General features: G+C 34.2%; 1 protein-coding gene across 15 annotated transcripts in view; it reads right to left on the bottom strand.

Moving 5' to 3' along the window:
* Positions 1-27,574, bottom strand: part of PPFIA2 (PPFI scaffold protein A2) — a 479,884-nt gene that overhangs the window by 163,897 nt on the left and 288,413 nt on the right. For 13 of the 15 annotated variants that reach the window (XM_086712721.1, XM_086712720.1, XM_086712724.1 and 10 more), the window contains 2 exons: positions 24,343-24,507; positions 18,249-18,323 (listed from right to left, as the gene is read on the bottom strand). In XM_086712721.1, coding sequence (XP_086568847.1) covers positions 18,249-18,323; positions 24,343-24,507 — 240 coding nt within the window. The remainder of the gene's footprint in view (positions 1-18,248; positions 18,324-24,342; positions 24,508-27,574) is intronic. The other 2 variants (XM_086712726.1, XM_025926572.2) reach the window with 1 other exon arrangement.

Below are 27,574 nucleotides of genomic sequence, written 5' to 3'. Positions count from 1 at the left end.
GAATCTGAATTTGAATATACTTCCAGGTGACCATTCTACACCCTTCAGTTTGAGGATGAGTGCATATGAAGTCTTCAGTTCAGGGTTTTTGTCTCATCTCTTGGCGCAGGTTGAGGCAGGCAGGTGCAGTGAAAAGCTGCTGAAGGCCTGTGACAGTGAACCTCCAGGACAGGCCCTAAGTGATCATCTAGTGCAAAGGTATTCAGTTACAGCCCTCAGGCTGCCTATTTTTGTCAGGACTGAAAGCTAAAAATGGTTTGTGGTTGAAAAATAATCAAAAGAAGGATAATACTTTGTGACACACAGAAAGTATAAGAAATTCAATTTCCAGTGTCCATAAATCAATTTTTATTGGAACATGGCCAAGTTCATTTGTTTACATGATTGTCTATGATTGCTTTCACTCTACAATGGTAGAGTAGTTGTGACAGAGACCATCTGGCCCACAGAGCCCAAAATATTTATTAGATGGTTCTTTACAGAAAAGTTTTGCTGATCCCTGATGTAGTAGATCATGCCTATCTCTTTTTTAAAAAGCTGCAATGGGTGGGGGGTGGCAGGGTGGGGCATGCCTGGGTGAGTCAGTTGGTTGAGCATCCAACCCTTGGTTTCCGCTCAGGTCATGATCTCGTGAGTTGGTGAGTTCGAGCTCTGCATTGTCAGTGTGGGCCTGCTTGGGATTCTCTATCTCCCTCCCTCTCTCTCTGCCCCTTCCCCACCCTCTCTCAAAATAAATAAATAAACTTAAAAACATTTTAAAAAACTAAAAATAAAAAACAGCATAGGGGATACAATCAATGATATTGTGGTAGCGATACATGGGGACAGAGGGTAGCTACCCAAGTGGTGAACATAGCATAATGTGTAAACTCATCGAATCACTATGTTGTACACCTGAAACTAATGCAACATTGTGTGTCTACTATATTCAAATAAAAATAAAAAATAAGTGAAATAAAAAAATTCAAAACCGTTCAAATGGACCCAGTGAAAGTCAGAACTGTAACTCCATTTCTTGAGTTTTTAGGCTTCCGTTCTCTACTCAGTTTCACACATTGTTTCTAATGCCATTTAAGTCAGTAGAAATATAGGATAAATTATCCTTGACAATGAAATTACTCAATGAAGTGAATGTGTTCTTATGTGCTCTTTGGTATTCTCTGGTCAAAATAGGAATTTTGGATGACATAATGACACTGATTAATAGTATTACAAAAGTAAGAACTGAGAGAACAAAGAAATATCTTAAAAATAATTGTAGATTAGATTTGCAATATTTTCTATCCATAGCCCCATGTGATTTGTTTCATAGAATTTATTACTACCTGAAATTATTTTTAAATTTATATGTTTCTAACACAAGCTCTTTGAGGCAGGGATAATTTCTGATTTGATTACTGGTATGTCCTCAAGGGCCAAAACAGTGCTTGCTACTTGTCCAAGGGGATTATACAAAGTGCTGATTAAGAGCATGAGATATGAGACTCCCGGGTGGCTCAGTTGGTTAAGTGGCCAACTTTGGCTCAGGTCATGATATTGTAGTTCAGGAGTTCGAGCCCCGCGTCAGGCTCTGTGCTAATAGCTCGGAGCCGTGAGCCTGCTTTGGATTCTGTGTCTCCTCTCTCTGCCTCTCCTCTGCTTGTGCTCTGTCTCTCTCACTCTCAAAAATAAATAATAAAAAACATTAAAAAAAAAAGCAGGAGATATGAAGTAGAGTTCTGGTTCTGCCACTTTTGACAGGATAAACTTACATGAATTATTTACCTTCTCTGGGCTTCAGTTTCCTTTTCTGTAAATAATGATGTTTGTAATAGCAGCCTCAAAGACTACTAATGTAAAGACACAATGACTTAAAATGCATAAAACACTTAGAAGAGGGCCTCTCCAGGTACTCTACAATTGTTAGTTACAATTGTTACTTCAATGAATGTTGAGTGAATGTTGTTTCTGCTAAATATAAATAAGATCTTAAATTGTTACCTTTGCATACATTTTTGATAAATCATTTTTGATGGTCTTCAATTTTTGTTATTTTGATTTTGCTACTTAAAATTTATTATTTTTTTTTTATTTTAGAGAGAAAGAGAGTGCATGAGTGGGGGATAGGGGCAGAGGGAGAGAGAGAAAGAATCTTAAGCAGGCTCCACATTCAGCATGGAGCCAGATGCGGGGCTCAATCCCATGACCTTGGGATCATGACCTGAGCCAAAATCAAGAGTCTGAAGCTCATCTGACTGAGCCACCCAAGTGCCCCTTGATTTTATTACTTTTTATTTCTATTTATTTATTTACTGCTAGTGTGGGAATGCTACTGATATTTGTGTACATATTTTTATATGACTTTATTCAATTTACCAATGAATCTCAAGCATTCTTTATTTTTTGAAGTTTATTTTATTGATTTTGACAGAGAAAGAGAGAAAGAGAGAGAGAGAGAACACGGGAGGGGCAGAGACAGGGATAGAGAGAGAATTCCAAGCAGGCTCTGCACTATCAGCATGGAGACCGATAAGAGGCTTGTTGACCTAAGTCGAAACAAGAGTTGGACACTTAACTGAGCCACCCAGGCGCTCCCCATGCATTCCTTATATTCCATGTGTTCTAGAGGCTCCTTGTTGCACATTAATATCAATTCCCCCATTCTTTAGCAACAGAACTTCTGCATACAGCCATATGACTAGAGAATGCACTTGTTGGTCTCCTTTACAGCTCAGAGTATTTGTTCAATGGCATGTAAACAAAAATCATGTGTGCTGCTTCCTTATCATGCCCCTAAAATTTATCTTTATATATATCTTTATCCCCTTCTTGCTGCCTAGAGTGATGACAACTATGACAGGCACTTCAACCCAAAGTCATTGTGCGTGTGTGTATGTGTCGGTTGAGTCAATAAAAATTGTGATAAACTCTATCAGTAAGAAAGGATAAAAACAACTTGTAGAAATGGATGTTATGAGTTAGAACCAGATATATATTTTACAAGCACTATATTGAGTTTATATACAGATAAAATTAGTTACTTTGGTTGTTACAAGAAGTATGTCTAAGATGATGCACTATCCTTGTGATGAGTCTAATTCTGACATAAGTGGAAGGAGATTCTTTAAATTTCAAGGGAGCATGGCCCTGAGCAATGAATTTAATAACCATTAGGGTTTCTGTTACCATGGTCAGAAGTGTGAAAAGCTAGTAGAGCACCTTGGTTGGAGCACCATGTTGGACTGGGGGCTTTGCTATAAAGTGGTCATATTGGACAGATGGGCCCTACTTAATATTCTATCACAAATAGCCAGTAAAGCAAGGTGACTCAGGGTTCGATGTTAGCTTAGTCATACATGTAAATCAGAATACATATTAGAGCTGGATTATGGTCTGAATGACTAGAGGTAAGTTGGTTCAAACATTTATCTCATCAGTGTCTTCTTGCAGCAAATCAGGACTTAGATCTGCACCCGTTAATACTTCCACACTGAGCCTATAGGTGTCATCCTCTGAACCTTATGTTTGATACCTGAAATAGTGTTTTGAGCATGTTAATTTCAAGAAAAGTTTTTGGTGAAATTTAATCATACTTTCCAAATCATATCCCTAGAGTTTCTAACTAGCTTTGGGAAGAATGGTCCTGAGCATTTGCACAGCATTTTAATCATCTCTTCATGGAACAAGTTTATATGTCTCCCAAATTATTCTCATTAGAGAAGTAAGAGCCATCACCATTTTGATTATCAGCATGATATTTATCATTTATTGAGTATTTTTATATTGTGCTAGATTTTTTACTTTGTTATTTCATTCTTACAGGTTTGTAAGTAGTTATTGATCTCATTCATATTTTACTGATAGACACTCAGAGATTTAAAAATGTTAACTGATTCATTAAAAAATATTTAGGGGCAATACTGGGTGGCTCAGTCAGTTAAGTGTCCGACTTCAGCTCATGGCATGATCTCACAGCTCATGAGTTCGAGCCTCACGTCGGGATCTGTGCTGACAGCTCAGAGCCTGGAGCCTGCTTCGGATTCTGTGTCTGCCTCTCTCTTTCTGCTCCTCCCTGCTCGCACTCTGTCTCCATCTCTCTCTCTCTCTCTCTCTCTCTCTCTCTCTCTCTCTCTCAAATATAAATAAACATTAAAAAATACTAACTGACTCAGGGAAAATCATATAGCTTATAAATGGCAGGCTAGAAAGTCAAACCTGTCTGTTTGCTTCAAAACCCATGGTTTTCCTCTACTATATCCTTACTCTAGTTCTAATCTTAGGCTAACATAGGAATCAATTATAACACTTTTTCCTTTAAAGTGAATATAGCCAGGTCTCATGCTAACAATGGATAAGAATTTCTAGATATATTTATATTTTTCAAATGCTTTATAGGTGATGCTGGTTGAGAACTATTCAATTATGGTATATTTCCTCTCCATTTATTTACCTTTTTTAGTGACAGAATCCTATATATCAGAAATAACTGATTTTAAAAAAAAAAAAAGGACCAGAGCTTCAGCAGACTGCTTTTCTTCTAACGTTATAGTATTAACTTATTTTCTTCCTCCAACTGCTTTATTCAGCATACAAAAACATACAGAAACATTTGTGTGGGTACAAATCCATCCAATCATTTGGATAGATAATAGCTACACTTCTGGAAATCAATGGGGAATAACCAAAACCTTATGAAGAGTTTTAAAAAGTAAGGATCTGAAGAAATGAATGGAGCCAAGAAAACCCTAGTGGCTCAGTAATTTACTAGTTGTATATTTCAGGTGAGTTACCTCTAGCTTTAGAAACATGTTTCTGCATCTCTAAAATGGCTGTACGGTGTTGAGGCAATAATAGGATCTCAATAAATGTTCACTGTTAATAGCAATTACCTCATGATGTAGGGATCCATAAACCTGAGGAGAGGAGAGGCAAGTGATTGAATCTTCCTAAAACAGAGTGTAAAAGCACCACTTTAGTGTTTGGCCCAGCCTAATGCCTCCAAAACAGTAGGTGCCCCCAAATGTTTCTAATGACACTATAATCTGTTTTGCAATTTTCTCTTAAAAGACTGTATTTTCCCCTCTCTCCCTCTGTCATGCTTTTTCTGTTACAAAACTTTCTCAACAAATATTCTGATCCTGCTTATAAGTTACTATCCTCCTTATGTCCCACTGGCAGTGTTTTCTGGGTGAAAAATAACATATTTGCCTTATCAACACGTTACTAAATAAGGAGATATTATCAGCACTTAGTGTTTGTAAAAATCTTCAATTAAGATAGACAGTTAAGATAATTTCTTGTTGTATAGTAAAGACTTTGGCCTAACGCTTAGCTTTTTAGGAGGTGATCTGTGCCATGACTTCTAGGAATGTCTTTGTTTAGGGCAAGGTCTGGACATTGTAGTTCCTAGGATGGCACATACAATAGTCTTAAGTTGGGGGCCGTTTATCCCAGAAAGACCAACCATATGATTTAGGAGGTTTTGCATCTTGACTTGGAGGCTGAGATCAGCCACATGGACAATCATGTTTATGTAAGGAAATCGTAATAAAAATCTAAGCATCAAAGCTTTGGTGAACTTCTCTGGTTGGTAGGTTCTGTGCATATTGTTATGGACCAATTCTAGGAAGGTAATGCATCCTGAGAACAACGGAAACAGCCTCTGGAGCCCTCCTAGACTTTGCCCTATGCATTTGTTTCCTTGGCTGATTTTGATCTATATACTTTCCCTGTAATAAAACATACCCTGAGTGTAACAGCTCTTAGTGAGATCTATGAGTCTTTCTAGTGAATTACTGAATCTGAGAGTGGATTTTCAAATCCCTTGAACTTGCAGTTAGGATCAGAAGTGAGGCTAGTCTTGTAGGGAACTGTACCTTCAAACTTCGCAGTTTGGCTTAGTGCTGTTCTAAACATTTGTTTCCCCTCAAAATTCATATGCTGAAATCCCTCTGTCCTCTATTCCCCTGTGAGATGGTATTAAGAGGTGAGGCCTTTGAGAGTGATAAGTGCATTAGGGCTCAGCCCTTATGATTGGGATTAGTGTCATTATAAAAGAGAACTCAGAGGGGCACCTGGGTTTCTCAGTTGGCTAAGTGTCCGATTTTGGCTCAGGTCGTGATCTTGTGGTTCATGAGTTCAAGCCCGTGTCAGGCTGTGTGCTGACAGCTCAGAGCCTAAAGCTTGCTTTAGATTCTGTCTCTCTCTCTCAAAATTAAACATTTAAAACAATTTTTAAAAAATAAATAAAAGCGAACCCAGAGAGCTCCCTTGCCCATTTAGCCATGTGAGTACACAGTGAGAAGACAGCCATCTTTGAACCAGGAGTGGGCTCTCACCAGGCACCAAATTTGCCAGCATCTTGACTCTGGACACCTTAACTCCCAGAACTATGAGGAATGATGTTTGTTGTTTAAACCATCCAATGTTATGTTATAGCAGCCCAAATAGAGACAAACAGCATATGATAAATACTAGCTGATCAAATTTGTGATGTCTTCTGCTATTAAGTTTTTAAAAAGTATAATCATGAGCAGTCAAATTACTAATTACAAAAAAAAGAAATTAAAGCAATTCATGCATCCTTTTTGTTCATCCATTTCCTTTCCTTCTTTAAAAAAATTTTTTAAGTTTATTTATTTTTTTTTTTTGAGAGAGACAGAGACAGTACAAGTGGGGGAGGGGCAGAAAGAGAGACAGAGAATCCCAAGCAGGCTCTGCACTGTCAGCTTGGAGACTGATGTGGGGCTTGAACTCATGAAACCATGAGATCATGACCTCAGCTGAAACCAAGAATCCGACACTTAACCGACTGAGCCACCCAGGCACCCCCATCCATTTCCTTTTAATGTCTCAAAAGTTCACCTACTTGAGGAACTTCCAAATTTCTCAACACTAAATTTTTTTTGTTTTTCCCTGACGAAAATGAAATGAGAATAAAGAAGTGTTATAAAAACTCTCTGATCTTCTTCAATATAATCTGAGGTCTCACATTTTCTACATTGAAAACATAGGGGCCAACACAACATTGCCATGCTATTTACTTCAGGGCACTAGTCAGAGTCACTGACACTGAAGTCTACACCAAGAAAAAACACTTAGATGCAAAGTTTAAAATCCAGTAATCTTATTTTTCCAAACTGCAAATATCTAGATGTTTAAATCTTTTCTATAGAGTTAATTGCTTAATTTCAATCCAATATTCAACAGTTTAAAAACTGACTAACTAGTTGATTTAATGTATGTTTTATTAATTTAGTTAACACCTATTTTTATCCCTGTCAATATAATGAAACTATGAATCTTGAACTCATCCACAAGAATACAACAAATATGAGGATGTCACGATGAATTTAGTTTCTGGTAGAAGGCAAAATATTTATTTAAAAATACAGTTTTCATACATAAAGACATTTTGTTATTAAGAGAAAGGCAATGCAGCCTAGTGGCTACTGTTAAACACTCCAATTTCGAGTCAGATATCCTGGCTCTGGATTCTTACTGACTAGTGATAACTCTGAAAATAATATTATTAATTTCTCTAAGTCTCAATTTCCTCATTTGCAAAATGCTAGTAATATTTCTATTTCTCTCATAAATTAATTGGGATGATTAACTGAAAACTGTATGCATGTGTTTCGGGAGATATATAGTGCTCAGCAGGCACACAATCGTCTCTCAAAAAACTGTAGACTGCTGTTATTTTTACCAACTGCATAAATAAGTGAATTACAAAGTAATTTATAAAATGCATGTTGTGCTACACAATCATCTTATGAATAAATGTTTATTTTTTCCAAGAAAAGGAGATTTAGTCCTGGGCATAAAAGAAAGTACTGTTATTTTGTTTACCATAAAGTTGAAATTGTCAACAGAAAATATTTTTCATCTTCTCAACTAATAAGTAGCTGATATTGGCCTTTTGAGCCTTGTAATAGCAATACAAGTTTGGCACTTCAAGTTTACCAAGTACTCCCTTGTATATAATCTCATCCAAGTATCATGCCTTCTTTGAAAGATAGGTTGATCCCAAATTTATTAGTATTCTATTTCACAGATAAGAAAACTGAGCTGCCGAGACAGTAAATAATTTGCCAGCAGTTACAAAATTAGAAAGTGATATTCTATGACTCAACTGGAATCTTTTTTTTTTCCTCTACCTTGTCGCCCACTAAATTTCAGTATTCCTTTTATATTTTTTAAAAGTAATCTTTTTCAAATTTGTCAGCTTTAAAATTAATAAGAATGCTATAGTAAACATATGGGTAAAATAAAATGGGTCAATTTATGATGCTTATGATCAAAGTATTAATGTCAAGCATGATCTTGCTGTTAAAAGATTAAAAAAAACAGTTCATAATCTCCATATGCAAAGATAAAAAAGTCATTCCTGCTATCTTAGAAAAACAAATCCTATGCTTTCATCAGGGAAAAGATTCTAACCAAAATGGGAAAAAGAGTAAAAAAAATTGGCAAACAGACTTCAAATGTTTCATACACAACAGGAGACAACTTTAACCTATATTTTAAACAATTGCTTCACACAGGTTTTGGAAATAGTAAAAACAGTGGGAGTAGCAAACAGCCATTTCTTTAGCTCTTTTCATTGTTGCGTTTTAACATATGTTGTCATAAGACATCTTGACTTCCTTTTTTTGGGGGAAAGATTCTTTGTGTTGGAACAGTACAATTATCAACAGCAAAGAAGACATTTCCTACTGATGATAATAACGTGAGCAATTTACAGTATCTACACTTATCTTTACAATACAGTATCATCATGAAGGATAATCTAGAAGTATAATAAGCAACTGTAGGCCTTTGTGAATAACAGTTGGTTTGACAATGCTGAAGCTTTGAGTTTACCAAAGTAAAACAAAAAAAGGACATCATTCAACTATTATTAAACTCTTCCATGAAATAAAATCAATTAAGAACTACCCAATTTTCTAACCCAAAATGATACAACTCCAACAGGAATTATAGGTTTCCAATAAGTGAGTCTATCAGAAAGTCATAATAGTTTGCAGGCAAGCTAAAAATGTCACATTGGAGAGTTTTACATTGTCTTCAAGCGACAGAAGTTGGGAGCTGCAAGATGTCATTACTTTATGCAAACACTGCTGTCATTAAACAAATAATATTTTCAGGTAAGTGTAGTGATAATGACTTGCTTCAAATGCTAATAAAACACAGAAAAACTTGTATTTGACTTTCTGTGAGAATGTTAATTCAAAATTGGTCATTGAATTTACTAATGATGAAAATAGTTTCATACATTTACTAATGGTGAAAATAAGCTAGTCACCTGAATTAGGCTATCTGGAATATGTAAACATGCAGGAAATTAGAAGGTTGTTGTACGATTAATCATTTTTATGAAGGCAGTAATAGACATTCATCTCATGGAACTGGGAAAGAGAATGAAAAGAACCAAAAAACAAGTAGTTGGCAGAGTCTATCGAGATAAATAATTATGAATTTTATGAATCTGAAATAACTCAAGAACTTTTGCAGTGGTCTCTTATTTCTACATCTGGAGCCTTCCACTCACAGAAATGGCAGCTTTAATTTGAAGAGGAAAATGGCTTGGTCATTTCATTAAGTCTGCAAATAAATGATCACATAAGTTTAGATGAGTATTGCTATCAGTTCCCCCAACGCAAATTTCTTTACTAAAGCTCTCTCACTTTCCACATTTTTCTGGATCATGTTCAGCTACTAAATTTCTTTCCAACTATGTAAATATAGCTAAGTTGCTCGTGGATTTTAGAAGCTTCCTGATTTTTACCCCTGTCAAATTTTAGAAAAGCATTTCACTTCTGGATTTATTCAAAGTGGCCAAAGTCATCTGAAACAACTTCAATTTCATATTCCTATTTCTTTCTTTCAAATTGTGATGTATAACAAACCTTGATACATTTACATAAGGAAACATCATGGTAGAATCCATGTTGTTTCAGTTTGTAAGTGTTGTGGAAACCAGCCATTATAAGTTCACTGGGGAACTCAATCTCCCCTGAGAGATTTTCCTTGTTTAATCTTTTTTTAAAAATATGTTTATTTATTTATTTTGAGAGAGAGAGAGAGAGAGAATCCCACACAGGTTCTGTGCTGTCAGCCGGAGCCCAAGGCAAGGTTCAATTTCATCAACTGTGAGGTCATGACCTGAGCCAAAATCAAGAGTCAGATAGTTAACCAACCGAGCCACCCGGATGCCCCTTCATTGTTTGGTCCTACTGGCTCCTTGCCATATTCTACATTGTCTTATTTTAATTTTATTTAAGTTCATAAAAAGTATCTCTGTTCCCACCTCCCTTAGCAAAGGACCCTTATTTCCTTGGGAAAAATATTTCTGATAAAATCTCTATGCCTTCTTTTCCCTCCAAATCAATCTCCTCCTTCATCTCTACACTGCATATTCCATTCTCCCTTCTCCATGTCTCAGAGGAAAGAGTTCTGCTACCTACAATAGATCTTGAAACCATGCCCATCCTCTATTGTGAGTGCCCATCAAAAATTGCTTCTCCTTTGTTTTTTCCTTGGCTGAAAGCTTTTTCAATAGGCTATTTCTCAATATTGCCTACCTTTTCAGGTTTTAACCTCCTCTCTCCTTCTTTGCCAAACTTCTCAGAAGAATATTACTCATCATCTCCATTTCTAAACTTATAATTGACTCATAAATTCTTTCCATCACAGCTATTCTCCTTCCATTATATTTTATTGGAACTGTCCTTGCAAACATTTCCAGAAACCTAATTGTAAATCTAATCACCTCATATTAAACATAATCTTTTATTTCTTCATAAGACATTTGACACTGTTGGCCATCTCCAATCTCTACATTAAAACTCTCTTTCTCACTTTCTCTTTTTCTTTTTGCTTCACTTAAAAAAATGATATTTACTTATTTTTGAGAGACAGAGAGTGAGCAGGGGAGGGACAGAAAGAGAGGCAAACGTAGAATCGAAAGCAGGCTCCAGGCTCTGAGCTGTCAGCACAGAGCCTGAGGTGGGGCTTGAACTCACAAACTGTGAGATCATGACGTGAGCCAAAGTCCAATGCTTAACCGACTGAACCACCCAGGTGCCCTTCTTTTTGCTTTGTTAACTCTTGACTCAATTGAGTCTCACATCTCTCATTGCTCCTTCCCAGACTTTTATTTGCTTTTTAAGGTAGGGTCTCCCTTTACCTGTATCTATTCACTGTCTCCATTCATTTCCATGGATTCCACAGAGTACTGGGTCTTATCCAAACCCAATACATCATTTCGATGACTTAATGGTGTAATGTATTTAAAGCAATGGCCACAGTCCATGGTCCTACAAATTTCCCAAACGTGAACTTGCTACCAGTAGCTCCTCTCACCATTCTGATCCAATATTCTGAATGCAAATGATACTTGATATACCCATGAAAGTTCTTCAATTTTTCCTTAGGAAATTAGACTCCCAGGATAAGGCTGGTTATGGAGGAAGTGAAATGAAATGCTAATTTCCTTAAGAAAATTCTAATTGAAAGTTGGTAAATTCACTGCTTGGAATAAACATCACAGAATGAAAGCAATATAAAAAAATTTATATAGTTCAGCCTACAATTCAATGTGCCAGTTCTTTTTATGTATAATGCAGCCATGTAGAAAAGCTTTTAAAATAAGCACACCTGTACATTCAGTGAAAATTAGTTTGTCAATTAAGTTTTTACTGTAACTTCTAAATAATCCATTTTGTCTCATTTAATTAAATAATTTTAAGAGTATATGGGCTTCTGCTAAAAGAGAACACATTGTTAGGAAGTAATCTATTTATTCTTCTTTGCACTTCCCTTTATTGTACATTTTGTGTGTGTGTGTGTGTGTGTGTGTGTGTGTGTGGTTTTCCAATTTTAAACAGTAACAAAAATACTCTGCAAGAAATAAAGGTTTTATTGTATTTTCTGTGTCTAAATAACCTGAACTCACTTTTGTAGGACAATGGCCTGGAAAATGTATTCAACGTTAACAATACAATCTACCTAAGTGGGGTTATTCAAAGAGGCATAAAATGACAGCAAATTTTTATTATGTATATATATTTATTTACAATATTGTCTTGATTCTTTAATTTATATTATTTTCCATTACTAAAAGAACACAAAAAATGCCAGACTTGGTAATACCTCCATTCTACACAGTTCAGTATTTTCTGACACTAGTCCCTTGTTTCTTTCAAAAAATCACAGTGAGTTTTCAAAATCTGAACTATAAACATGGTACTTTGGCTATCATCTACATTTTTTTACCTTTAACCTTCGGAGGTCCCACTGGTCTGCAAAATTGAAAATGTGATCACATTCCTTCCCTCCTTAATGACTCTTCATTGGCTCATTGTTGCCCAGGCTCCAGGCGTCCCTACCCAGATCTGCTATTTTCTGCAGCCTAGTCCCCATCCCTCCTCCTGCCTGCTTCCCTTCTTTTCCTCCAAGTCCATCTGGTAAGCTCTTTAAAGTCATCCTTCAAATTCTAGGTAATTTTTTTTTCTCTAGGAAGATTCTGAAATATTTTTCCACCTTTAGTGAGATACGATTGATAAATACATTGTGTAAGTTTAAGGCATACAAAACAGTAATTTGATATATGTACATATTTTGGAATGTTTACTACAATAAGGTTAGTTAATACATCACCTCCATCATCTCACATAATTACCATTTTTTAGTTGTTGCTGGTGAAAACATTTAACATCTCCTGTTCGAGCAAATCTTAAAATTTGCTGTATACAATACAGTATCATTAACTACAGCCACCATGGTATATACATCAGATCCTCTAATCTTCCTTATAACAGAAAGTTTGTATCCTTGATAAACCTCTCCCATTTCTCCCACCCCTCCAGCCTGGGCAACCACCAAGCTACTCTATTTCTGTGAGTTCAACATTCTTAGATTCTACATATATAAGTAAGGTCTTACAGTATTTCTTTGTCTGACTTGTTTCACTTAGTGTAATGTCTCAACATTCATCCGTGTTATTGCAAATGGCAAAATTTCTCTAGGAAAACTTTTATAATACCATCTGCTTTTCCTCTTTTGTGCCCATACAACTGGTTACTCTGTTTTGTAATATTATAAAACCTTGTACTTACTCCCATTTTCACATTAGTCATATTGTATTATAATTAATTTCTTATTGTAGTAAGCTGTACCATTTACCATTTTAACCATTTTTAAGTGTAGAGGTTAGTGACATTAGGTATGATTACATTGTTATGCCATTGTTGCACCACCATCCATCTTCAGAACTTTTTTCATATTCCCAAACTGAAACTCCATCCTCATAAATAATAACTTCCCACTATAATTTCTTTGTAACATGTCTATTTCCCATATTTGAGAGAACTACTGATTTATCAATGTCTGAGTTTTATTAATATATTGATATCTAGTACTTAATTCATTGCCTGGGAAACAGAAGATGCCCATTAAATGTTTGTTGAATTGAGGTGTCATGATCAAAATCACATAGCAGATAATTACATCAGCCAGCCATGCCAATCATGTCAGCTTTCAAGCTCTACTCCACTCTAACCTAACACTTTACAAAAAAATAATAATAATAATAAAATAAAATTAAAAAGGAACATACTTTCAGTGGTTTTCACTTTACCAAAACAAAACAAAACAGAAATAAAACAAAGCCTTCAACGCTTTCTCATTTCATTTCTTTATTCTCATAACGTATGAATTTTACACTTTGCGTATGGCATTTAGGGCCGTCTTGAAATTCAGTCCTCCCCACCACCCCACTTTCTACTGCCACATCTTTTCACACCCAAATCCTTACCAACACAACATCATCCTTTACTCTTGAAATGGCCAATTTCAGGTTTTGTTTTGTTTTTTCCATACGCTCTGCTCAGCCTGAAACATTTTCCCCCAGTTTTAAGGCCAAATCATAGTTTTCCTTCAAGGGTGAGCCCTCTCTGATCCTTTGGTTCAGAATAAATACCCTCCTCTCTCTGCTTTTTGGGCCTCTATTTTTCATTTATTTAGTTTTGCACGACATTATATCTTACTTATGTTTACATGTTCGTCTTCACCACTTGAGGGAAAATTGCATGAAAATTTGCATTATGATTCACTTATTTTATTTTTTTCCTATTCTTCCTGTCAGAGACTTGGAATTTTCTGTACTTGGTGGTTACTCAATAATTGTATTTGGAAAGACATCTTGTTCATATAATCCATATAATCAATACATTGTGGTTTTTGAGCATGAAGGTTATTTAAACTTGAATATTAAGGAAACAGCAAAAGAACAATGTGACAACACTGGTTAGAACAAATCTATACAATGAAATTTGACAAATATATATTAATCATGAGGTTCATATCACTGTGGTGAATACAATAAATACAAATGAACAAGATGCAGTCCACTTTATCAGGGAACTAACCACTTAGGCTTAGACAGATATATAATCAACTCCAATAGTTGTTGAACAGTCATAATAAATGCTGAAGCAATGAGCTTTGGCAATTTAAACTAAGGAGTGATGACTGTTAGCAGGAAATCATAAAATATTTCATTAAAAAGGTAATGTCTGAACTTGAGTTTAAATGGGGAAATATGATTTCAGTGTGTGAATTGGGGTTGTGGAAGCATTCCAAGAGAGACATTAGCATAAGACGCAGGAAAAATGTTGGCTGATTTCAAAAATAGTGAATACTATATTTTAACAAGACCTTAGAATGACTCAGTCAGGGCAGTAAGGGGGTGGGAGTTAGAGCTAGATTTGTAAGTTAGGACCATTGAAGAGATTCTTGATATATCCCTATATTATTAACATATGATAATACAGTATATCGTTATGTTATTAATACACTAATATGCTATATATTACATATAAGTATATATTACACATTAGAATATGTTATTAAAAATAGTCACTATGATTAGAGCTTTCCTTAGCAAGTTTAACCTTGGAGAATTATATAGCAGAAAAGGATAGGAGACAAGAATAAATAAAAATCTATAGTAATATTCCAAGTGAGAATTTATGAAGACCTGAACTATAGTGGTTTTACTGTATATGTAAAAAGAAGGGAGTAAATGAGTAGCCACAGTTAAATGGAGGGATTAGCACTGCCTGAATACAGAGAGTTAAGACAAGTTCAGAGATAACAACATTTTCTAGTAGGAGAGAATGGCATATTAGGAGACATAACCTCTCTAGGTTCATCTGTAAAATAATAGCAGTACCAAACTTCCAGGATTATTCTGCTGATATATATGTATAATATAACGATGACAGAATAAACTACATTCCATCATTTTCTCAGACTCTACAAATATATATCTATATATCTATATATAGATATCTACATATATATCTACATATAGATATCTGCATATATATAGATATCTACATATATATCTACATATAGATATCTGCATATATATATATATATATATATATATATATATATATATCTCAAGGTATCACTTGCAGTCTTAACCTCTGCTCTCTGATTTCTCCTTTCTGAATTTTGGAACTGAAACAATTCAGGAAAATGTTTGGATAGATTCCTTGCTATCTGGATGGTTATTATCACTACCAGAAACTCACAAATCAGATTCTGATAATGTGGTATCCTCACTTGTCAAGCTTGCTATATGAACACAAGAAATGCATAGATTGAATTATAAGGGACACTTGTAAGTATTTTTAATTTTAATTTAAAATCTGAAGCAGCAAATGAAATTTTCCCCAACGCTTTGCTAATTGAGCCATATGCAGAATTTTGTTCTAGTACCTGGTTGTTTTTGGCTATGTTACATATTTTTGTTTGGTTCTTAAGAATGTGTTCTTCAATAGTTCTCTTTTTTTTCTATAAAAAATTGTCCTTTGTTTTCTAAAATATTTTCAGTTACTTCCTCTAATAATCAAACTTTACCTATTTCCCCTTTCTAAAGCTGCCAATAGTATACACTTTTTCTAAGCTTATTTTGTCAGATTTCTAAATGTTTCTCAGCATCAATACATGATGCCTTACTTATAAGAGATTTCATGTACAACTGCTGTTCTAAGAACTCACACTGCAGGTGTCTTCTGATCTTTCTCTCTCTCTATTTTTGATTTTCATAGTGAAATATAAATTTCATTATGAAGTAAAAGTTGGTTTTTCCCATGTACTCTCTCTTAAAATCATTAATTATTTATAAACAATTTATTGTTAGAAAACTAAGATAAGTTTGCTACCCCTTTCCCCATCTGTGGATATGTGGCTTCCTAAGTAGGGAGTCTGGTTAAGCCACCTGGAAGTTAATAAAAATCAACAACAAAAAGAAAACATGTTGAAGTTAATAATGAGCACACAATTACTATCCTCTTATACAAATTATTTAAAACAAAACAAAAAGCATTTAGAAGGATGGCAGTAATTGTAGAATGATGTAATGATTTAAAATATATTTAATTTACATATAAGAATCAAATGGACCATGCTGCCTATAAGAGACTACAAAAAAATTTGAGGCTAAAATGTTTAAGACAACCAGCAAAAGTCTTTCCTCTGCTTTGGTCCCCTCAAGTGTTGTTCTCCCATTTTATATCTAATTGAACTATTCAGTTGCCATTTCTGGAGCTAATTGTCAGCGCCTTACTTGAACTTGAGGGATATTTTTATTGCAGCATACATACTTTGGCCAAGGGGTCTCACCTCACCTTTGTTTATAACAGACAGAGGCTTTATTACTGTATGGTAAGCAAGGCTTTCATATTCGTAGTTGCCAAAGCTTTTGTTTCTCTACCCTTAATGATAAAATGTTTTGAGGGATGTACCCAAAATAAATGTACTTTTAAACATACAAGAAAATCAAAATTAACAATGATAAAACACAAAATAAACAAACATTTAATATTTTCTTTCTGGACGTTCCAGGAATGCATATACCTGCTGTACAGGTAAAACCTATCCTTTCTCATAAAAAGACTGAGTTCTTCGTCATCATCCATTATCTCAGAGGTTCTTTTCTTCTGTGATGACTAAGATGTACCAATCTCTTATTTCCCTTTGTTTTATTTACTTATTTATTTTTATTTATTTGAAGTCATCCAGTTTATTAAGCTGAACTGAATGCTTTGTCTATTTATTTTTTAACTATCATGCCACCGTTTATGTTTTTAACACAGCTAGCATTTAGTTGACATGGAACTGATTGTCTCTGCAATTAAAAGTCCATTTTTTCTAAAGTTTAAGTTGTTAAACCCAGAACAAACAAAGGCAAACTTTAAACTTGTTTTTTTTTTTTTTTTTGGTTTAGTTTATTTTAAAGAACAAGGTGATTTGTACTAGATGAAATTTTTAACATGCCTTAAAAATGTGTATTTGTGTGTGTAATGTAAATGCAAGTATTATTGTAGTAAGAATGCCCTGATAATACTTATAATTAATGACATTACCTGCCCACATATTTAATTATTTAAAATAAGAATATTTTGTAGAGTTATTTTAGTATGTCCAACTAGCCAATGCCAATATTTACCTTACTGGAATACATTTCTGGAGGAAAAAGTAGCCTTACAAGTATTCTCTCTCTTAGAGACAGAGAAAGAGATAGGTCGATTTTAGTGGCCTATACAGATTATTGTTTATATATTTTAATATATTCTTTTACAGATATATAAAAATATATATATATCTATAGATATATATATATATCTGGTCTAGTGACCCAAGTTAATCTGTATACTAAAAACCAAAGTAAGTCAATTTTTCTAAAGAAAAAAAAAAACACAACTTTTTAAATCTCAGAGATGGTTATAATACCTTAGTCATGAATGACAGCAAGTGGATTTAATGGTGCCACTAAACACGGGCATGATGCTTTAGAAGATAAGAATAGTAAGAACCTTGAGGGAAGTATGTTTATATCTCCAAGGACTTAACTTCATTTGTGCCATTTTCTAAGTTTAGCAGATATTTGACATGCTTTCCAATTTTGGAGCTGTGTTTTACTCTCTGAAAGGACTGGCATTCTGACTGCAGTCTTTCTAAGCCACTTTGTCACTAGAGCTTGATAATTTTCTTTTCATCTTTAAGTGACTGATCTGAACCACCAGATATCAGGAAACATGACTCTGGCAACTGGTTTCAACACACCTTGTTCAGTGGCATATACAGAATGTAATTTATTTTTTGTGACAGTTTTAATCAAAGTGATGTGAAACACAAGGGCTATAATGCTAGTGATATCACACCTCAAAAGAGGAGAAAGTTTGGTATGTTACCTCCTGATTAGCAGCAGCTAGTTCTTCTTCCAGTGCAGAGACTCTTTCTAAAGAAACCCTCAGTCGCTCCCTTACCTAGAAGAAAAACCAAAATATGTGCAGTAATGTACATCCCATACATGTTAAACTGTGCTGAATCCATCATTAACATTATCCGAGACAGTCATATTTGGCGAATTTTTAACGTAGTTATAGCCCTAAGTGCTCATAAATTCTATGAATACATTGTCACCTTATAGCATCTCTCTATCACGGTATTTCCTTATAAGCAAGTCATTTTAGTCTCAATGACAGAATTTCTAACGGGAAAGAGACAGACCTGCTTATTCTTAATTCTGACTCACAGTAAGTGGAGGCAAAGTTCAAAAATATATTATGAATTCCCCTGAAAAAGACTCACTGATTAAGTATGAGACATAGGCAAAATCTTTCTTTCTACTTTTTAAAAAATAATATGTGAGCTTCATTTGGTATGAGTAACTTCATAAAAGATTCTCAGAATCTGAAAAAATGTTGTCTATTGCTCATAATGTTGTATTAGTTAGAGGTCTACATTGCTACTGAGGGATTGAAAACTATTTGATTACTCTGGAATTCCTAACTAGCTTCCAGATACCAAAGGTTAAGCCATCATATTTTATAGAACCGAATATTCTGCACATTTAGTTTGAAAATATTTATGATTTGGAAATAATATGATTTACAAATGTTTCATAAATAAATGAAACTCAAAGAAGTGGTCTTTAATTCTTGCTTTCTTAGAACTTCTAAAATTGTTTTAGTTATTATATGTTCAGATCTTTAGATATGCTCTATATTACATATATGTAAAATATATATTATCATGTAAAATTTAAGGAATTCAGAGAAAGGATTTTAACTGAATTTAATTTAATTTAATTCAAATTGGAATTAAAATTAATGTCTACAGTGACTTAATTTTCCTTAGAAAAGAATCAATAAAATACACAGTTCTTCAACTTAAGATGCAATTCATGGCAAATTTTTGAATATGAGCTAACATAGAATTTGCTCCATGGGAATGTTATAGTATTTGTGCAGTTAATATGTATTTTAATATATATTTTTATTAGCTCTAATTTTATTAATTCATTGACAGTATATTTTAGTGTATCACATTTTCCTATTTTAAAAAGATAAGATTTAAGTGAGAATATAGGTTAAATATATTTTAGAAATTCACATAATTAAAGTTGAATTTAACATTACTTTTCAATTAGTAAGCAGACAAAAACCCCCCACTAATATCCTATTAATCTAGAATCTAACAAGAAATTTTAAAAAATATCAATTATATTTTTGTGCCGTATAATGATAACTGATACATATTCAGGTGGCTGGGTGCACTTCACTCCTGAAATGTATCTTGAGTTAGAAAGAATAACTATCTGAGAGGAGTTTAATATGAATTATATTTAGTTATGCTCAAATCCTCTGAAAATTAGTAATATGTACATGAATTGATATCTGATATCAAAGATAATTAATTACATAGGATCTTTCATGATATTTAGGTGTGCTAGATAGCCTGACACGTACCCATGCTTTTTGACAAATATCCAATTGTTCATTAAAATGCATAAAACTAATAATGCTGATTAATAACTGAACAAGAACTACTTGAAAGGAAGTCTTTGATGATTTGACTTGGGGAATACTTTTTTTATTAGCAGCCTGGATAGATGTAAAAGAAGCAAATATCTGAAGGCTGAAAATAAGGAGGATTGCTGATACGTGGAATTCAGATATCAACAAAAATCTTAGTAGATGTGCTTGATATTTAACAGGGTTGATTATAAAGTTTCACACCCACTTCCTAAAATACCAGCTATAAAATTCAGGTGTTCTGAGTGAGAAAGTTCTAAGAATCGTAGTTGATGAGAAGAGCAATATGAAATTGTCAAAATGTAAGTTAACAATCTCACTATAAGCAACATTGATACTATCACATTAACACTGCTGTGAAGAGGTTAGGTGTCTTATTTTATAAGATATACTGATACACTGGAATGTTTCTAAAAGAGTTCTTCAAATCATTTACAGAATGGCTGAAACCAGGCTATCCTGTAGGCTAAAGTATCTTCCTGACTTTCTTTGCTAAACTGATGATCACAAAAATTGTTCTAATATGATTCCTATTTACCACAAAGTTAAACATTTTTATTCTCATTATAGTGAGTCTTCAAAGGGTAAAAATCATTAAGCTTATCAAACAACTTGAATATAGAATAACCCCTCAAATAAATTTAGAATGGTATCTACAGCTTGAGATTATATTACCCACAAAGTAATGAATCTAAAGGTGTCTCTACAAGAAAATAAAAACAATTTCTGAATATATTTTGAATTAGTTGTAAATCCAAAAACTGGGGCGGTAAATATCAATACATTATGAGATAAATGTATGATTCATGTTTTTATTAGGATAAATTATTCTCTGTATTTAATTCATATTGCACTAATTTCTGCTAAACTGAATAAGACAAACAAACAAACAAACAAAAAAGGTGGGATGCAAAAAAGTAACTTTTCTAAGGCATAAAGAATCCCAACATTTTACCTTGTCTGTATAGCTTAAATTGCATTAGCAGTGAAAAAAATATTGTCTCTGACCAGCTTTTAGCTTTTTGCTCTGCTCTGCTAAGCACAGCACCAGCAGAATGACATAATTACCTTTACTTTCCTTGTTGGATTTGGTGTGCTGTGGAACTATCTAGACATGATTGATATGCCATGAAAAATTATAATTTTACCTTTTTTTTTCCTAAACGTAAGTACACAGGTGATATCCTTAGCTCTATACGTAACCTTTTCTGATTTCTTTTGCTATTTAACCACATTCAACGCATCCATTGTTTGTAGTCTCTTAGTTAATACATGTTAATGTTTTAATTTATAGAACTATAGTATAACCTCTAAAATATTTATGTACACCTAGAATTTTTTATTTATAGTTTCATCTACTATATCAATTTTCTTCATAAGGGTATAAAAAATAACTAAAGAATTTTTTCCCCAAAGGATGTTTCAAGGCTACATACATCCTATCCCTGAGAATTTAAAATAAAATAATTCCTTAAAAATAACAAATGTGTTTCAGGATGAAAAGAAACTTTGGTGGAAGAAGCATACATTCCAAATTAAAAGTAAGGTATGGCAGGGTTTCATTTTGGAATTATCAGTCCTATAACAGAAAACATTGTAAATGTTTTCTCCTTAGACCAGAAGTTCAAATCCAGTTTTGGCAATATGATATTAGATCACAGAAATATGTATGGAGTGTATATATATATTTACTATGAATTTTTACTTATACTTAAACATGTATATTTATCATTTCCTCCAGCCTCCAAAATTGGTTAACACATTGGAGAGTGATATTCAAAGTTACGGTCAGTCTTCGCTAATAAGGAAAATTCAAACTTACAACTCAGTGGATGTATAAATAAGGACATTGATAATGACAACTGCCAGTAATTGTAACCATCCATAGCTATGCTTAATTTTCTCTACTTTGTTTAGCTCTTCGTGTGTAACTTTACCCTGTAAAGTCGGTAGTGTCTTGTCAGCAAGAAATGGTTAATTGCATCTTCTTCTGATCATCTCTCTGTATTATAACATAGTATCCATAGTACTTATAGAATGTTGTAATTTGTTTCCCCACCCTTCCTAGCCTCTTGAGTAGCTGTGAGCTATTCCTAGGGGAACTGTCCATGAAAGCACATATTAATCCTTCAATAACTAAATAAAATGCTACTTAAAACAAGCATGTGGATCAACAGTAACACCAACATCTTTACTTAGTTTGAAAGTTTTATCAAGTGCTGAAATTTATTCACATTAACAGTGATACTCATTAACATTCAATGAGCACTTGCCATATGCTAAGTACCATATAAGAGTTTTTTGCACATCAGATCACATTTAATCCTCATGGCAATTCTATGAGCTAAGTACTATTAGCTCTCCATTCAAAAGAGGAAAACAGATGTTTAGAGAAGTCACTTGTCCATATCTGTCCAACTCCAGAATCCAAGCTCATAACACTTTTCCTTTAGACTGTTCAACAATACTTAGCTGATAATCAGTTCAGTTGCCTATGAACTAACCAATGTCCCTGGAACTTCTAGTGAGTTAGTACATACTATTACAGCTCCTAGCGCCATAGTATAAAATGCTTCATTTAGTTATGCTAAACTCACTGAATGTCTACATAGTAGATTATTTGTCTAGTCTAAGTTGTGCAACAACTATTTTCTTCTTAAATGTACTCACACCCATCAGGTTATTTGTCCTGAATACTGTTTACTGCCTTGCATGCATTCTTTCATAAGATACCACTCAGGTGATGTGGGAGTGCATATAGGGAACTTCTAAGATCACACATTCTCAAGCACTTTCATTCAAGGCATTCAAAACTATTACATTTTCTCTGGATAGGCTGTGCTCTTCTTATACATCTGGGTTATTTTACATATTGATCCTGTTGCTCAGAGTATCTTCATTACTCTGCTTAAAAAACTCCTACACATTCTCTAATATTCAAGTCCAAATGTCATACCCTCTGTGAAGACATTCTTGAACTTTTTAAAATCACTTTCTCAAGTGGAATTAGTCACTTTTCCTGTGGCTCCCTATTGCACTGTACATACTGTTTCTTAACATTACCCGTTATTGACACGTGAATCTCTAGCAATAACTTTGAACTCCTCAGTCGTAAGGACAATGTCTTATCTATTTTTGTTTGTCAAATATCTGTCTGACTTATAATAGACATTCCATAAGTATGAAGTCTTGCAAATTCTTAACAATGTATTTTTTTAATAATAAAGGGAATATGAACTTAGACATCAAACATATTAAGTATTTGATACTTGATAGTAGTGATATTATATTTATCAAGGATCTTTATATAATATCAATTTCTATCTTACTCAAAATTATTCATAAACTACTTTCCTCTCATGGCTAAAATGAAAAATAAGCTACAATTTCTTCTTAACAATCTACAAGGTAGAATTATCGTTATGCACATACTTCACATAATACCCTGGTCTAAGACCATCTGAAAGACCAGTGATAAAAGTATATATGTACATAAATTTTAACTAGAGCACAAGTGTCTGCATGCTTAAAACCTAGATATAACCGGGTAATAATCTCTCATTTGGATTTTAATACTCAGAACTTATCAGGTACTTTCTAATTGAAGTGCCCCAATTCCCACTCTACAAAATCCTAAAGCTTTATTAATTTTAAAAAGTTAATTCTGTAACATTTCACAAAATTAAAATCATGTCATAAGCCTTATTAATCTCCCAAGGATATTATCATCATATTGGCTTATTTATGTCAGTCGAAGTTTTTTGAGTAACAGCTAAAAGAAGCTTACTGCCACTTTTTTAAAAAGACCTAAAGCAGGTTTTCTCCACTGATACCTTATGCTGTTATATTCAGAGATTCCTCAAAATATATACTCAGAATATATACTCAGAAGGTATCAGAGATCAAATAAAATGTATGCTTCTAATATAAACCTCCAAAGGTTAGAGTATACATCCAATTTATACTTCAAGATATGTTGAATTTCCAGTTAGTGGTCTTCTGTGTTGGGATCTATAGACATGCATTTCAGAGAGGGGCTGGGAGGAGAGAAAGAGAAGGAGAGAGAGGGAGACTGAATGACAATATTAAATTTCAAATGGCCATCTGGACTAGGACCATAATGCACCACAATAAAAGTGTAACTTGATAAGCCATAGATTCGGTGGTATTAAAAAAAACAGGGTTATGAGCATCACCAATATACACACAATAATCCAGCTGCAGTTATAAAAATGATTTTCCTATAAATCAGACGTGTTTCTCTGTACTCATTTACGTCAGGAGTCAGCTGAGTCATGGATGAAGACAAGGAACCTGATGCTCATGACAAAAGCACAGTGAAGCTTGAAATCTCCTGTCAATACTCTTTAAAATTGGTAGCTGAAGTTTATTTTATTTTTTTAAATATCAGCTTCACTGAGGTATAATCGACACATAAAACTGTAATCAACCTTTCCAAATACTCTACCTTTTCATCCAAGGCCTTGTGGTGCTCAAACAAAGATTTCAGTGCCTTGAGAACCTCGACTTCACTGGACACTCCCGAGGGAGACTGGGCTTGCCGTTTTACCACCGTCATTCTTAGCGACCTTTCATGTCGTGACACCAGGCATTCCAAGTGCTCCAGTAACAGCTATTGGGCGTAACAGAAAATGTAATTACCCTAAATGCAATTATCTTATGAACACAAGTTACTAATACTTATGACTGACTTCTATCTGAAAAGATTGCAGCTTTACCTAGCATCTCATGATAACCTCAGAGTTTACCACAGGTAGCAGCAAAGAAGCACACACCTGAATCTAAGCCAGGGTCCATAAAAGGCATTAAAGGTCCATAAAACTGCATCTCTATCATATAATGGAATTACTCATTTAAAAAATGTAATGTAAATTCTTATTCATCCTTCTAGAAAATTTAATAATTTCAGCATGAGCTCAGTAGAAATAGAACACAAAACAGATGTGATCAAATAGAGTAATTATTGAAGAACATTGCACAATGCATGATGATTTTGTTAGAAGAGTATTAAAAGTCACAACTAACTTCATACACATTTGGTCATTTAAAATTGTTGAATTGAAAGAAATGAGCATAATTATGTTGCTCTGAATGTGATTATAGTGATAATCACATTTGTATAGTGATTATAGTAATAGTTATAATCACATGTTGCTATAAAAATCACAGTGAAAATCACTAATAATTTTATTTACAATTAATTCTTAGGTTACATAATAAAAAAGTAGATGCAACCAAGTGGAATATAGGAACTGAGGTTTTGCAATAGTCATTTGGGGAAAAGAGGTTTTTAAATAACGGTCTACTTGGGAACCTACACTCACCCAGAGTAGCCTCTGGGGCCATGAAAGTCCAGTGAGTGTCTCAGTCTGTTCCAGACCTAAAGAAATTTTACTTTCAAATGTTTTGTGTGGGGCGACTGGGTGGCTCAGTCGGTTAAGCATTCGACTCTTGGTTTTGGCTCAGGACATGATCTCAGTTTTGTGAGTTCGAAAGCCTCACTGGGCTCTGTGCTGACGGTGCAGAGCCTGCTTGGGATTCTCTGTCTCCCTCTCTCTCTGCCCCTCTCCCAGTCATGCTATCTCAGTCTCTCTCAGGATAAATAAATAAACTTAAAAAAATAAAAATGTTTTGTGAATTGGGGCTTCACCTTTGTTTAGTTTAATAAGGCAGTTCTGCTGCTAAAAACAAAGATACCTGAAAAAAAAAAAACTGCTGGGTTAACTTCTCAGTTATTAATATTTTGGTCAGGGAAGAATAATATATGAGCAGGAAGTTTTGTGGGAGAGATTTTCAGAAGGGTAGTGAAAAGGATAGGCTAACAAATGCCTATGTAAAATAAAGCAGAAGTTACTCAAACAAAAAAGGAAAAAGCAGATATAAGATACTGGGATGGAAAGAAATAAAGAAAACATATTTTTTTCAGGAGTTTTCCTAAAGCTTACATTTCCTAAAGTAGTAAAAATGTTTGGTTTTCACAATGTCATTGTTCGATTCGGTGTCACATATTAGTGTCACATTTCTTAGTTCTTAATAAATTAATTTCTCTACATTCACCATCAGTAGTTATAGTTCGAAGTGTCAGAAAACTTTGCCATGCATTGGCACAGAAGAACACAAATAACTGAGACCCTAAATGTATAGATCAATAGGTAGGGATCATATTTAAGGGTCAAAATAATATTAATAGTTCTTCCGTGTGAAATGACACAATGTTTTCAAAGAGCTTTCCTTTTATTTCTCAATCTTTGATTATATTCATGGTATTCTACTCTCTTGAAAGTTTGTCAGGGAAAGGCTAACATCAGATGATGTTGGAGAAATAAGCAGCGTTAAGTTCACACAGAGCCCTAGAACCTATGAGAAATAGGTTGCTCCCAAGCAGACTTTGCAGAGTCCAGATACTCGAGTTATCCGCCTCAAATGGTGTGCTGACACTGGCCCATACCAGCTTGTTAGAGGGGATTGTTAATTTTCAGGAATTCTGTGAGCCGGTGGTTAAACACAGTTATTGTTGAAGCTTAAATTATGTAAGCTTATAATTAAATAAACAATATTTGAAAAGATAATAAACACTCAAAATGTATTAACTCCTAATTATTTTACTAAATTCCAAGTTTTTAATAAAATTCCTAAGTATTTTACCATTATCTACACTCTTTGGGGTGTTTACGTCTATTGCATCTGAAGGTAGAAATAGCACAGGTTGGTTCCCTATTGTGCATCATTTCACTTCTCAGCTTTCAGTGATATCATGTTGGTAGCCTGAAGTCAGCCACCATGGGAGTATTAAAACCATGGGAATTCCAAATACTATAGGTTAGTGCTTTTTAAATTTTTTCTGGTAAAATAAATCATTTACCAGCATATCATTGTCACTAGCCATCAAGTCATCGGGTTGCGAGCCCAAACATTACAGAGCGGAGAAGGGCCATCATTACTGTGCCCTTTCTGAATCCCTGACCCATTGAATTGGTGAGTACAGTATAATGTTGTTTCTGAGGTTAAATTTTAGTGTGGTCTGTTATGAAGCAATAGCTAATCAAAAGATCTTCTCTAAAAGAACCCTCAACTATTTAGCATGGTAACAGTACTGAGGAAAAGAAAATACCAAATTTCTTGGATGTTACCTCTGAACTAGGACTAGTTAGTTCAACAATATGCTAGACAAAAATTAATCACCTTGTGGATATCAGCCTATTTCTCTGGCCACCACAATATTTGTTCAATGGGTATAGAAAAGTGACCATGGTTTCAGTGATAGAAGTTATTCATTGACCTGGCAAAATGGGCTTCTCATCATTAAGGTTGATAGGGTTACCACCACAGCTGAATGGCCAAGTGACCAGCTGCAACCATCAATCTTGAACCCCTGACATGATAACAGTCCACCTAGAGGCCAGGCTAGTCACCTTGATGCAAGCAGATCACATCAGATCCCTTCCGTCAAGGAGGGGGTGTCTACCTTTTCTTAATGTAATAAATGTTTTTTTTTTTTTTTTTTTTTTTTTTTCTCTGGATATGGATTTGCCTTCTCTAATGGCTATGCTTCTACTGGCAATACCATTTTATCAAGATTTTTGCTTACAGTCTTGTTATCATACACAACATTACTTCTGACCAAAAAAAAAAAAACACATTTTAAAGTAAAGGGGGTAATGCAACTGACTGATGCCTCC

Source organism: Puma concolor, chromosome B4 (genome assembly GCF_028749965.1).
Source record: "Puma concolor isolate L17-30 chromosome B4, mPumCon1.1.hap2, whole genome shotgun sequence".
In the NCBI taxonomy this organism is placed as follows: Eukaryota; Metazoa; Chordata; class Mammalia; order Carnivora; family Felidae; genus Puma; species Puma concolor.
Note: the sequence above shows the minus strand (reverse complement) of the source record. Positions and strands in the feature narration are given on the sequence as shown.